Raw genomic sequence first — 13,471 nt, 5'->3', positions numbered from 1 at the left:
AAAACGGGCAGCTTTCTTAGCCTACGGAATGCGTGCAGTTAGTTAAAGAATCCTTTCATTCTTTTCTCGCGTCGAGTGAAATATGCGTGACCTAACAGACTTTGGATGGTTGAGAAAGAGCCCGGTTCATCTCAGAAAAAATTACAGCGAAGAAAAAAAATATTGGATGGGTTCCTCAATCACACGCAGAATACTCGTCCGTTTTATTTAACGAAGACAAAGGAACTCAGGGAGGTAGGTTTAGTAAAAGAAGCTCCAAGATCTCTGGGAGGTAACAGAGCATAGCGCCTGCCGGTAAGTCTCTGCGTCAGCAGCCTTTTTGCTCAAGAATTCACAGGTTCTTTTCCCAGCAGCAGCGGGGCCATTCCGACGAAGGCGAAAGAAAAAAAAAAACACTCGTGTTTCGAGATTTACTTGCGAGTCAAAGCTGCCCAGATTCATTTAAAATTAACCTCAGCTCTTTGTTAAAATGTGCAACGTAGCACTGTGCATGTATCTTTGGCAAGAAAATAAACAATCATAGTTAACCAGCCGCCACGGTGGCTGAGTGGTTACGGCGCTCGGTTGCTGGCCCGAAAGACGCGGGCTCGATCCCAGCCGCGCCGTCGAATTTCGAAGGAGGCGAAATTCTAGAGGCCCGTGTACTGTGCGATGTCAGTGCACGTTCAAGAACCCCAGGTGGTCGAAATTTCCGGAGCCCTTCATTACGGGGTCTCTCATAGCCTGAGTCGCTTTGGGACGTTAAACCCCCATAAACCATAAACGATCATAGTTAACCGAATCGCAGTGAGCAAAGGTTCCGTTTTTGTGAAGCCCAGCGCTTGCCTACGGTCACGGCACTGCGCTTGCTTGGGTTGTCTTAGCAACTGCAAGAACATTCGTAAGCTCTAACTGAACGACGACAGACGCCTGCCAAATAAGGTGCCTTCTATCTCGTTTTCCTGCTTAAGGCAAGTTGCACCGGTACACAAGGCTCTCCAACTGTTGGCACTTCTTCGTTTGAAATCAAAGTACTCGCTCACACCAAAGCACACCTTGGTCACGCGACCCGCCTAGATAACATTCTTATCGGCCAACATGTTATGTGGTGACTGAAGTTATGACATCCCGCAGCGAATTTTGATAACGATATATATTGAGAGTCTACGTACAATATTGTCGCTGTAAATATTTATTACTGTAAGTGCCTTGAGACATTCGAAGTAAGTGCAAAGTAATCTCGCTGGAAGCTGCTCTGTGTAAGCTGTACTCACCTCTGCTACACTTCAGACGTAGTTTACTGTGTTCCAGCATAACGTCATTGCGCTGTCTCCTTTGCTGAAAACTGCTTTCAGATATATACATTTTACTTAGGCCGATATTCATAACTTTTACACCATCACCAAGATCCAACCCCAAGAATATTTTGGTTTGATTCTCCAAATGAGGACAATTGTAGGAGCGCCAACCAAGATAAATGCAGAGCTTAATTTGGTTCAGTAAGAGACAGAATTCTGATCTGACCCTTCAGGACATGTATTACATGAAAAACTTGATTTCTCAGTGTTGAAACAGACCTTTGTCACGCTTTGTTGACTAGAGAAGAGGTACACAAAAAAGGCTTACTCCTCACTTCTGTTGAAGGTCTTTCGCAGCTTCTCAAGCCTCTTGAGCATTCCGTTGTAACGGACGTTTAGGTACACGTTGAGGAACGGAGTTCCCGGAATTATTTTCTTAATCTGTGGAAAGCAAATAGAGGCGAGCGAAAGTTAGTCGCGTTATCTCAGTGTGATATCAAAAGCGATAAGCGATGGTGTTGATAAAAGCCACTGGAAGCGGGCCTTGTAAGGGATCTTGTATTTACGAGCATGCTGTTTAACAAAACTAACGCAAGTTGTAAGGCGTGTCAGAAATGATCAGAATGAACAAAGAAAGCCTAAATAAAGGCTAAAATCAAAATACCCGGAGGCACTTTCATCTGGGTTTGTGCGAAAAAAAAATTAGCTGAATTGTGGCTCTTGTCCGTAGAACGTCGTTGTAGTAAGTTAGGGCAAGAATTCGATAGACTACTTTGGTATACTTATATACCTCAGTAGAAGTTTAGTAAAACTAAATACTGAAAGTTCTTTCGGTAATTATTAGCGTCACCCGGATATTTGACAGAAGCTGGCCATGTTTTCGCGGCAAACCTTTTGAACTCAGAGCATACTTTGGAAAAGAAGATACTCACGAGGTCGTAGCGACTGTTGAGGTAAGTGTTGTTCTTCAGCCAACTCGGGTAAGCGATGTTGTCGACAATGGCATTCAGCTGAAAAAAAAAAGTGACGCTGTTGTTAGGTGTTTGATAAAATGTAGTTGTTTGTTTGTTATCCGTCTTCGTAAACGTCACAATTTTTTCTTTTACGTTTCTCTCTTGCGCTTGAGACACGTTTCTCTGCTTTCAACTCCGGCAATGAAATTCACGAAAGGAGAAAGTGAAATGAACATCACAACAGTGTTTCTTAGAATGCCCAACTATTTCCGCCGAAAAAAATATGCAACCCAGTAGAGGTAGTAGTGATTCTGGAGTGCTAAATGCTGAAACTTTGCTTGAGATTGAGCTCGAGACGCACTTAAAAGCGTTATTAAAATATTTGCGGCTTGAAAGCGTTTAAAAATGGTGCAGAAACCGCCTTGCACAGCTCTAATCATGCCTTAAACAGCCGTTTGTGCACACATGCATGTTCATGAATATAACTTTGTAGGGCAATAAAACAGAAAGTAATCATCACATTTCACACATGCCAATGTTTGCCTTATGCGCTTTTGTCATCGTGACGCCTTATCTCGTCTCATTAACTGCAGTTGAATAGTACGCATAGCTTTGAGGTGAACGGTACTTTTTATTGCGAAGTGATCTCAGCATGACGAAAAGTAGTTCATATGATGACTGAACATACAAAATCGTCGCATGAAGGTACATAAATTAAACCTTTAAAACTTTCTGCTCCTTACGATATAAAAATAAGCATAAAATGTGCGCACCTTATTCGCAGCTTGATCTTTTGTGTAGCCATCCATCCAATCGTTCTGTTGGAGCAAGGCGCTAAAAGCCACCTTCAAGTCACTCACAAGTGAATCCATCTGAAAGAAGGGATGGTAAACGAGGTTTATTTAAAAAGCGTTAATAGAACCATAGTAACGAAGCTTTATTGAAGCATTTTTGAAAGTAGTGAAAATAACAGGTGACCTTGAAAGCCACGCAGTTAAGCAGCTGCTGTAGAGCTGCAGCATGCACATAATGCAAATGCAATTGTGAAACTCATTCACGTGGACGAAAGTTCCGTCAGATCTGATAAGCTACTCTTCCTTGCTTTCCTGAATATTTCAAATAAAGTTGGCCATTTGGCTTGCCCACTTTATTTACAACCAGTAAAAGAACAAGAGTAGAAGGCTCTGCAAATAGACGTTAACCATTTAACATCACCTTCCTTAAATGCTAGATAGAGCAAGAAGGAACAGCAAGCTGTAGAGTGATCGTTGCTTCAGTAAGAGTTGGCGTGCTCCTGTCTGGCACTAATGATACGACGAAATGATGTGCACCAGCTTTTTTGAAACCCACCTCACACGTTTACAGAATCCCGAGTGCATCTTTCCCGGAGACATTTGCATTGCTTATCGGACTTATGGCAAGGCTCGATACATAAGGATCCCGCATTGGTATGGCACCTCAGCTGGTTTCCTACTGGAACCGGTTGGAGAAAAAACGTTGGTGCATCGAGAAGCCTTTCCATGCTGAGTGTTGCCAGGGGTGTCATAAAGTCGGGCTCCTTACGCTCTTTTACGGTTGAAAAAGGACGAGCCAGCCGCTTTAATTGCATGGTTCGGGATAAAAGTTTGCATGGATGCCATACGGTACTTAGCTGCCAAGAATGCCTTTTGCATGAGTTCTCGATTTCCCGCCCGTAAGTGCGCGGCTGTTGTCAGCCAACGATGAGGTAAGTTGACCTTGTACTGAGCCGAGCAGCTCAGCTTTCCGGCTGCCATAACCGACAGGAGAGCCGAGCGCTAAAAAGGAGGTACAATTAACAGAGAACCTGGCCTGTGAACGTATGCCTTTCAATATGTTTGTTTCACCCAGTATCATGTGGCTAGCTTCGCTGCGCATTCACTGATATCAACGCTCCAATGATTCTCCTCCTTCGTTCTTCCTTTTCTTTTCCCTAAACCTTCCGGCATCGAACCCCTTCCCAATGCCAGTTTTTCGCCTTTACTGTGAAAGTACAAGGCAGGCAATGCTAGGTCCGCAGCGCAATAAAAAAAATCACGAACGATTTTGCGTGGTTAAGCCAAATGCGAATTAGGTCTTTTAGCACTTGGTTCGCACTTCAGTTTCAGTTTGATGGTCGGTTTTCGCTGTCAAGCAGGCTCCAGACAAAGATCGGCGGAATCGGTCATTTTCTGCTTCGCATTCACGGACCGCTGGAGTCCTCATACCACTCCTGGCGCAATGGTGCAACGTTTAAGCGATGCGCCACAGCACTGCGATGGCAGGTGCTGCCACCTGTGGGGACTGTGGGACACAGGTCGCTCTTTCAGAGCAACTGCTTGAAACCGATCATTAAATTGAACCGGCAGTTGCCATGATGGGCAGTTTGTTCCCAATCCGGTGGTAGGATGTAATGACGTCATTAAGTCACGTGGCCTATGTGGCCCGCCTTCCACTAGGGGTCCACCCAGAAAGACAGACGGACGGAGAGACTGGCAGGCATACATACATACATACATACATACATACATACATACATACATACATACATACATACATACATACATACATACATACATACATACATACATACATACATACATACATACATACATACATACATACATACATACATACATACATACATACATACATACATACATACATACATACATACATACATACATACATACATACATACGGACGGACGGACGGACGGACGGACGGACGGACAGGCATTGCATTAAGTTCCGCTTTCACGTTGTGGTCTGCCGTATAAAAAAACTGGCCTTGTATACGCAGAACACCGGGCTTGTGTTTTTTAAACTTACGTCTTCCTTCGCCTGAGGGCTGAACTCCTTGTCTATGTACAGCCTCCCCATGGGATGGTCGAGCAGGGCGCTGATGCTGCCGATGCAGCGCTGCCAGATGGGCAGGATTTTCTCCACGCCTTGCACTACGCGCACAAACTCGAACTCCATCTTGCGCAGAAGCTTGGACGACGTCGGTCCAAAGTTCTGCATGAGTCGCCATCCCACGTAGTTGTAGATGGTCGACCTGCGGGATGAGGAGAGTGCAGAAATTCTTAAATTGATTGGCTGACAGTCGCGAAACGCAGTGATGCCGACGACGAAGTTTGGCCAATTTTCCAGTGCAACACGCAGTTTTTATAGAGCGTGCGCGAGGTACAATTTTACAAGTTTACAGCAAAGCACGAGTTCAAAACACTAGGGGGGGGGGGGGGGGAGGGAAGAGACCAGGAAGAGCCTGGTCTATATATATATATATATATATATATATATATATATATATATATATATATATATATATATATATATATATATATATATATATATATATATATATATATATATATAATGCTTCGTTTTGTCCAGTGACACAAATCTGTTCAGTCAGATCAAATTGCCATAGATTTTATAGGACAGATATTTAGTTCCGCTTTACAATTGTGTATATGCTCGGTTTGCAATGAAAACTACTAAAATTTATTTCATTTGTAGATTGTTAATGTGCAGTAAATATGGCATCATCCCATCGTATTTACGCTCACCCTTCAACTGTCTTGAGGAAGTCGAGAGTAGAGTTGTAGTATTCCGGTTCCCTCATGACAACGTCTTCCTCTTCAGTCAAGGTGACATTGATGGGCTCGAAAATTCGGTTCAGTATATTCAGCCAGTCCACCTAAGAAAACAAAAAAAAAGCAGCCACAGTCACGAGCGGTTCCTGTTAGACAGCTTGAAGCTTTGACACCTTCCCATTTATTCCCGTTTGGTGCTCTATCGTTGGCTGATAGTCCTGCTGGTATTAAATTCTCAAGACGGCGCTTCTATTTCTTACAGATATCACTTGAACCACTCTTCGAAGCAAGATAATTTCCTGACTTAAGTGCAGCTATTTACCTGGCTCAGGTGGCTGTAAATGACTATTATTTTCTCCTAAATGAATTCCACCTGAGAAATTTTCGCTAAATCGTATCAAAATAAGAATCTAATGAACACATGTTTGTAAATTCAAAATTCAATTTCGTGACCAGCAGGAATGCGTGATCTCAGTACCATCTTAAGAGACATTGGGCTCGCATTATTCTAATGCACGCCAAAGAGAATATTGGGGAAAATTCAAATGCTCCTTCACTCGCGCAGTAATAATAAGATCCTGATTAACAGAGGTATCTCTCTGGTAACACTTGAAGGCACAGCCAAGAAACCTGGCAGCCAGCTACATTCGCCCAGCTATAACTGAACGTTATCGTGATCAAAACGAGCTTCTGGCGAAAAGCTGGCACTAGGAAATTGCGCTTTCCTCCCGGGATCTCTGATTACAAAAACAAAACAAAGACGAGAAGACGATGGACTCTCATTTTCACTGAAAAAGATGCGATAACAGCCCGAAGCTCTTTTGTACTTTCCTTGGTGCTTAGTCGCTGACAAAAAAAAAAAAAACAACCTTTACGCCCTTTCAGCGAGCGATCATAGAAAACTTTGGCGTCATATTCGCCGATTTAAATGCCTTTAGACGGGCTTAACGCTTTCGAAACATTCAGTAATGTGGAGCGGCGCGGCAAAAGAATCGGAGATAACTTCCGTCTTTCTTTTCTTCTCTTACAAGTCTTTTAAGCAACGCATTTCAAGAAATAAAGAAAACAAAAATCCCGCTTGCCTGTGGGAACTCGGCACTCAAGTTGGCAATCGTCCGGCGGTTGTACATGGTGTCGAAGACTCGTCGATCTTCTGGGGATCTCGTGCGCTGCAAGGGAATTGGCAAATGCTTCTTAGCGCTCTTCGTAAGGAGCCTCTCTGCTTCGTTTCTTCTTTCATTTCGTTATGTTTGTCATTTTGTGAGTTATTCCTTTGCACTCAGCTACAAGACCCCGGAACGGGGCTCAAGCGGTATAATGACATCCTTGAGCAGTTCCAACAAACCTTTCCTTCCTCTCGGCTTCAGCGCCGTTGATTAACTTGCCGTGCTTCCTTCTCGTAGCGAGCAAGCTGGTGCACTCGGGAGAAAAATACAAGCTCGACCGCCGACGGGGGTCAAGGCTTGTGAGGCGCATCGGACACTTCATAACTTATTGAAGTAAACATTGCACCACGTTGCACCTGTCAGCCACGCGCATCCGTGATGAAGCGCAAAAAAATTATATTTTTAGCGGGTTACGAAAGCCGAAATGGCACTGAGCGGGAGTTTATGCTCAAACCCGTTATTGTTACTTCATAAAAACGCAGCCGCCGGGGTTCGAACACGACCGCGGCTGCTGCGTTTTTATGGAGGAAAAACACTAAGCAGAAGGCGCACGTGTGCTGTACGATGTCAGTGCAGGTTGAAGACCCCCAAGTGGTCGAAATTATTCCGAAGCCCTCCACTGCGGCACCTCTTTCTTCTTTCACTCCCTCCTTTATCCCTTCCCTTACGGCGTGGTTCAGGTGTCCAACGATATATGAGACAGATACTGCGCCATTTCCTTCCCCCCCCCCCCACAAAAAAAAAAACAATTATTACGAAACGCCCATTTTGGATGCGTATAAGTGCAAGGAGTCTCGCTCATCACGGAACATGCGCTTCAGTGTGGTGCGGTATGTGTTTGTCGGGATAAATATTGCGGAGCATTATATGGAGGCAGGAAAAAAAAAGGGGGGGGGGGGCTTGTTCGATGTCAAGGAACGAGGTGTCCGGACATGAATGGCGGAGACTGCACTCGGTTGTTCGGTGAGCACGTCCTTTCACTTCCAGGCTCCGTTCCGGCAGAGGCAGCGGCAACATTTAATTCATCGGGGTCGCCGTCAAGGCTACCAGTGGCCGTATTTATTCGATGGAAGCACCGGCAGAGCCGCCCGTGGTATGGTTGTCGTATTCACTCCACAGATGTGTACTTTGTACACCCTGCTCGTGTGGCCTCTTTTTTTGTTTTTGTTCCAGAGAGGTGGTGGTGACGGCGGTGAAAATTTATTCTTTTTTTTGCACTTTTCGTGAAAGTTTGCGCATTCTGTGCGGTTTTCAGCTGGCAGCTATACGTGGCTGGACACATAATGAGGCGGGGATGCATTTGAAAACCAGTTTTATTAAACCTGACTTTACGAATAGTTCTTCCCTGGCAGTTGCCCATTAGGTTTACATACTAACCGCAGACAAAGTTTGAGTAAGGTGCGGGAGAAAAATCTATGACGCAGTCACGCAAGTCAACGGCCTGAAATGTTGAAAGATATTGTTACGTGACGGCAAGCAGGTGAAAGCACGACTACATGACAGATGGCGATGGAAATATTTTAATGGCGGTGGGCCTAGCGCGAGCGATCCGTGCCGCGCCACTGCCCAGTTTGTCGTCTTCGATCCCGTGACAATATGGGAACGTGCAAGCTCAGTCAGCTGGAAACATTATCTGGCGATTGAGTCGCGAGGCAGCGCTACAATGACTTTAATTTTTTTTCCCCAGAATAGGCATCACGTAATCTTGATGCCGATAGTACATGTGTCTTAACTACCTAGACTCACCCATGCAGTCAGTTTTATGAAAGACTGCCAGAGAAAAAAGGCGTAAAAATAGATCGAAGCAAGCCACTCGTCATCATCTATAATCAGCGGGGCCAAGAGTGACGTACGGCTGGTCAATATGTCATCCGCACTAACCAACGACCCGGAATGCCTGACCCGGTGAACCACCCACTTACCCTCGCAAGTTGTGACTCGAAGTTGATAATATCCTCGACAATGGCATCGATGGAGCTTGCGCTCATGCTCGGATGCATGAAATGAATCGTTCCCGCCATGTACTTCTTGTAGGCCCTGACGATGGGTTCGTTGTTGGGCGTGGACATGTTGATGAGCTGGTTCCGACCGATGCCGAAGCCGGGTTGATCGAACTGCAAGCAGTGAAGACGACTTAGCAGGGAGGTCGTTGACAGCAACTAGCAGCGGGTGTAGTTATCCACGTTACTCGCTTTTATACACACAATCATCTGTCAAGTTAAAGTTTTGTGCATCCCGTGAAGTGAGCGGAATACCAGCATCAAATGAACACAGGGCTGTATGGACACGGTGAGCCTGTTTGCAATTTTCGTGTAATCGGCACGTTCCACGCAGTGTATTTAGAAAAAACCCAAGGTTTGAGTAAATTTCTATTTGGGACTAGTAATTACGCATTAGCATCCTCCTGAACGCCGCCATACGGATATAAAGAAAAACTACAAATTTTTCTAGGAAACTTCGCTTTTGCAGAAAAATCTGTCCCTGTAACAGGACTAATTTTTATTGAATTGGCGAACATTACCAGGAATTCGGGAAGGCTCCCAGCCAGTGTCGCGAAGCCTAGCGGCCTATCACGTAGCCTACTGTTCTGCAGCCACTCAGCCATTTTCTTTCCTTCTTAGGTCACGGATGATGTCAACGAGCTTTTTTAAATGTTCAAAGCCATAGGCCACGTAGTGGCAGCCAAGGGAAGTAGAAGCGTTTGTCCCTAATTCCTGGAAATTGCTTTAGAGAAAGCTGCTTAGCTTTCCTTTAAAGCCATGTGGCTGCGTTCAGGTTATTGATTACAAGTAGTTAGAAGTCCCTAAATGAAATCTATGCAATTGTGCGCCCAAAATGTGCGCGTTTACTACGTCCAAGTTATTTTGTATTGTTTCCAAAGGATTCGCTTCTAGTGCCATGGAAAGTGCCATTCGCCGGTGCCTTCACGAGATACGGGGGCACTAATTACACAGATGATAAGACGCCGATATCACCAGACTGGACCCATGCACTAAATGCGCGTCTTGTGGTTCGTAAATGTGAACACCCGGCAAACAAACTCATTTAGTCTTCTGCCGCCGCTTCTGACGTTAGGGATGTCATGAGTGATTCAAGTGATCTGGGACAAACGACCAGCTTATACTTTGATATTCTGCATTTAGCTGTAACAAGCAGAAGATGAACTGGTCAAGGAGGAAAAGTCGGCGCAAAAGGTGACAAGAAAAGGATAGCGAGAGCACACAACAGCACGCATTAACATGGTGTTGCCACCACCTATCCTTTTTTTTTTTACTCTATTAACTGGGGCTCTAAGCTATGCGACGCTTTCAACAAATTGGCGCAAAACAAGCTTTCTCGCTGCTAAACTACGAGACACTTGTAGAGTAATTCGAATTAGGCGCACAAAAATGCAGCAAGCGAGACGTGCAAGATGCACTGCAGGCACTCACGCTGATGACGTAGACGGAAGTGTTCTTGAGGTCGACGCCCACTCCGGTGGCCATGATGAAGCTGAGCCCCGTCTTGGTGTAGGCCTGCACGAACAGCTCCTCCCAGGAAGGGGCATCGAGCCAGCCCATGGGCCGAGGCCAGTCGTGGACACCGACGCTGCTAAGCATCGTACGCAGTGCCGCGTACTTGGTCTCCTCGCTGATGGCTGATGGGCGAACGCGACAACGGGCACGCGTCAGTTACGTCATACGACGTCACACGACACATGGGACTGCACTTGCGAGCGATCTCCTTTCTGTAACGAGCAGCCGTTGTGCTTTGGCTTTCGACTGCAGAGTCCGAGGTCGTGGGATCGAATCTCGGCCAGTTACTAACGGTCATTTTAATGACTCAGCGATGCCAGCTGTTCGAACCCGACCGCGGCGGCTGCGTTTTTATGGAAGAAAAACGCTAAGGCGCCCGTGTGCTGTGCGATGTCAGTGCACGTTAAAGATCCCCAGGTGGTCGAAATTATTCCGAAGCCCTCCACTACGGCACCTCTCTCTTCCTTTCTTCTTTCACTCCCTCCTTTATCCCTTCGCTTACGGCGCTGTTCAGGTGTCCAACGATATATGAGACAGATACTGCGCCATTTCCTTACTCCCAAAACCAATTATTATTATTATTATTATTATTATTATTATTATTATTATTATTATTATTATTATTATTATTATTATTATTATTATTATTATTATTATTATTATGCCAGCTATTAGGAACGAGGCAGTGACTGGTTTCTTTCGCTAGATTTGTACAGTAATTCTTTCCTGGGCTAGAGAAGTTTGCGGGTGTGAGGTGGCCGCAGCTGGCACAGGACAGAATTAATTGGAGAGATATGAGAGACGCAGTTGTCCTGCACTGAGCGTAGTCAAGCTGATGATGACGATGTTGATAATTTTCTGGAGATAGTCACCCTGCGCTCTCGGCTCTCGTGCCTTAATTATGTTACTGCTCTACAGTTGTGCCCTTGCATTAAAGTGCCCAGATATTACAGTGATTGCAACATTTCTCGGTATTTACCAGAAAACTAGAATTTGGGACGAGCTGCGTTCTTTGTGCACGCAAGCACGAAAACCGAATTGACCGCGTGATGACAAACTTTGACAGAAGAGCTATTCTGTAGATGAACTCACATTCGTTGGTACAGCAGTGATAAGCAAGCACCACTTGGTCCGTCACGTTTTGGTCTTCAACCTTGTACGGCGCCTTCTCTAAGATGTCTGCGATGGAAAAAAAAACATCACTCGTCAAAAGAGGTGACAGGTTAGTTTCTTCCATGCACAGAAAAGAAGATAACAACAGAAGTTTAGTCACCATGGAATATATAATCTGCACGACTGCTTCTTTGTTCGCAGCTTATGACTCAAATCAAGCCCTTTTCCGTTTCTTTTTAGTTATAATAGTTTTTCTGCTGTAAAGCAGACTTATCACATCGTTAATTTGCTCCCAGAAGCCACAATGCAGACTTAGACTGTTTCAGTGCGTTTTATACGGGTCGCGAACCTATTTTTGCGAGCAAATTACGTTCGATAAGGCCATCGGTGTTTTCCCTGCTCGCCACCCAGTTGACCACTCATCCATGACGTCATTAGCCCAACTGACCATGACGTCATTATAAAAGCATCGTTGGGAAGTTTCGGGTAGAATTTACTGAGATAAAGGACGTCGGATCGTTTAATCTAGAGTCATGGTGGATTAACTAATGGCTTGCACCACTAGTTTAGAAAATATGCTTGACCCCAATATAACGAAACCATGTAGTTTATTATTGTTCTTTTCAGAAGGCCAAGGGCATTTGACCACGTTTACCGTTAGGCCCCATGAAATAACGCACGTAAACCGTGATGGAGCAGCAACATCTTTTTTTTTTATGTGGCGCTTTGTAATGTGCCGAGGCCGTGGCCGGCAGGTTTAATGGCGCTTTATAACGGACGGCGCCACAAGTCATGAAATCATTTTAGCGTTACTTTTACTGTAAAAGAAGATTACAGCATACAACAGTGGCTCTAACTTTTGCTTAGCTGGAGCCCTGCTTTGTAGACAAGCCTGCTAAGAGTGGAGATTTGATCTCACCTCTCAGTTGATGAAGAACCTTCAACCGCAGTCGATCGAACTTGCTGAACCTGCAACGAACAATGCAATGTTGAAAGTAAGAGCAACAATTTCCCAAGGCAGTGCAAACACTTAAGGTCAATGAACGTCGTCTGCATTTCTCGCTTTGTTCTGGTCAGCGAGTGCTCTCGAACATAGCAACCAGGTGCGGAGCGAGTCAGATCGCAATCTGTTTAAGAAGGCCATGGCAGCCGTCGCTTCGGGCTGACATGACACCGAAGCTTAGCAGCCTTGGCCAGCAGATAGAGTCACTGCTTATTATTCCACAGGGTGGCAGTTTTTCCGTGGTTCAAACTACGCAGGAATGAAGTTTTTTTCTTTGTCTTTGCTTCCCTCCACTTTTCAGAGACTATTTTAATCTCCTTATTCTTTTCCCGTTTTACACCCCTCCCCAGCCCTATTTTTTATTTTGTTTTTTCAACGCCTCATCTACAGAAGACTAGGAAGAGAAATTTTTATTTTCATTCTCATCGCTGTGTTTATGTTGTTGGTTCAATTTTTACCAGCATTACTGCGCATACTTTGCAAATATTTTTTCCCTCGTAACTACGAATCGTTAGTGCAAAATTTTTTCTTATGAAAAGGAATTAAAAAATTATGAGAACAAGACGAGAAGAAAAGGGACCAAGGATAGAAGGAGCGCAAGAAAGATCGAAGAGAAAAGAAAGAAAAGAGAAATAAATAGACGAAAAGAAAAAAGAAAGAAGGAAAGACAGAAAAAGAAAAAGAAAGAGAGAGAGAAAGAAAGAAACGAAAGAAAGAAAGAAGGAAAGAAAGAAAGAAAGGAAGGAAGGAAGGAAGGAAGGAAGGAAGGAAGGAAGGAAGGAAGGAAGGAAGGAAGGAAGGAAGGAAGGAAGGAAGGAAGGAAGGAACACCATTGAAGCGAAAAGAGTA

General features: G+C 44.7%; 1 protein-coding gene across 1 annotated transcript in view; it reads right to left on the bottom strand.

Moving 5' to 3' along the window:
• The window catches only part of LOC144121050 (neprilysin-1-like), an 81,260-nt gene that overhangs the window by 18,144 nt on the left and 49,645 nt on the right, over window positions 1-13,471 (bottom strand). Inside the window, exons 5-14 of the mRNA XM_077653969.1 lie at window positions 12,539-12,588; window positions 11,599-11,685; window positions 10,423-10,628; window positions 8,914-9,105; window positions 6,908-6,994; window positions 5,799-5,929; window positions 5,059-5,284; window positions 3,004-3,102; window positions 2,210-2,287; window positions 1,606-1,718 (exon numbers count right to left, since the gene is read on the bottom strand). Of these exons, the coding sequence (XP_077510095.1) occupies window positions 1,606-1,718; window positions 2,210-2,287; window positions 3,004-3,102; window positions 5,059-5,284; window positions 5,799-5,929; window positions 6,908-6,994; window positions 8,914-9,105; window positions 10,423-10,628; window positions 11,599-11,685; window positions 12,539-12,588 (1,269 nt within the window). The remainder of the gene's footprint in view (window positions 1-1,605; window positions 1,719-2,209; window positions 2,288-3,003; window positions 3,103-5,058; window positions 5,285-5,798; window positions 5,930-6,907; window positions 6,995-8,913; window positions 9,106-10,422; window positions 10,629-11,598; window positions 11,686-12,538; window positions 12,589-13,471) is intronic.

Source organism: Amblyomma americanum, chromosome 2, assembly GCF_052857255.1.
Source record: "Amblyomma americanum isolate KBUSLIRL-KWMA chromosome 2, ASM5285725v1, whole genome shotgun sequence".
NCBI classification, from domain to species: domain Eukaryota; kingdom Metazoa; phylum Arthropoda; class Arachnida; order Ixodida; family Ixodidae; genus Amblyomma; species Amblyomma americanum.
This window is presented reverse-complemented; position numbering and strand designations above follow the sequence as displayed.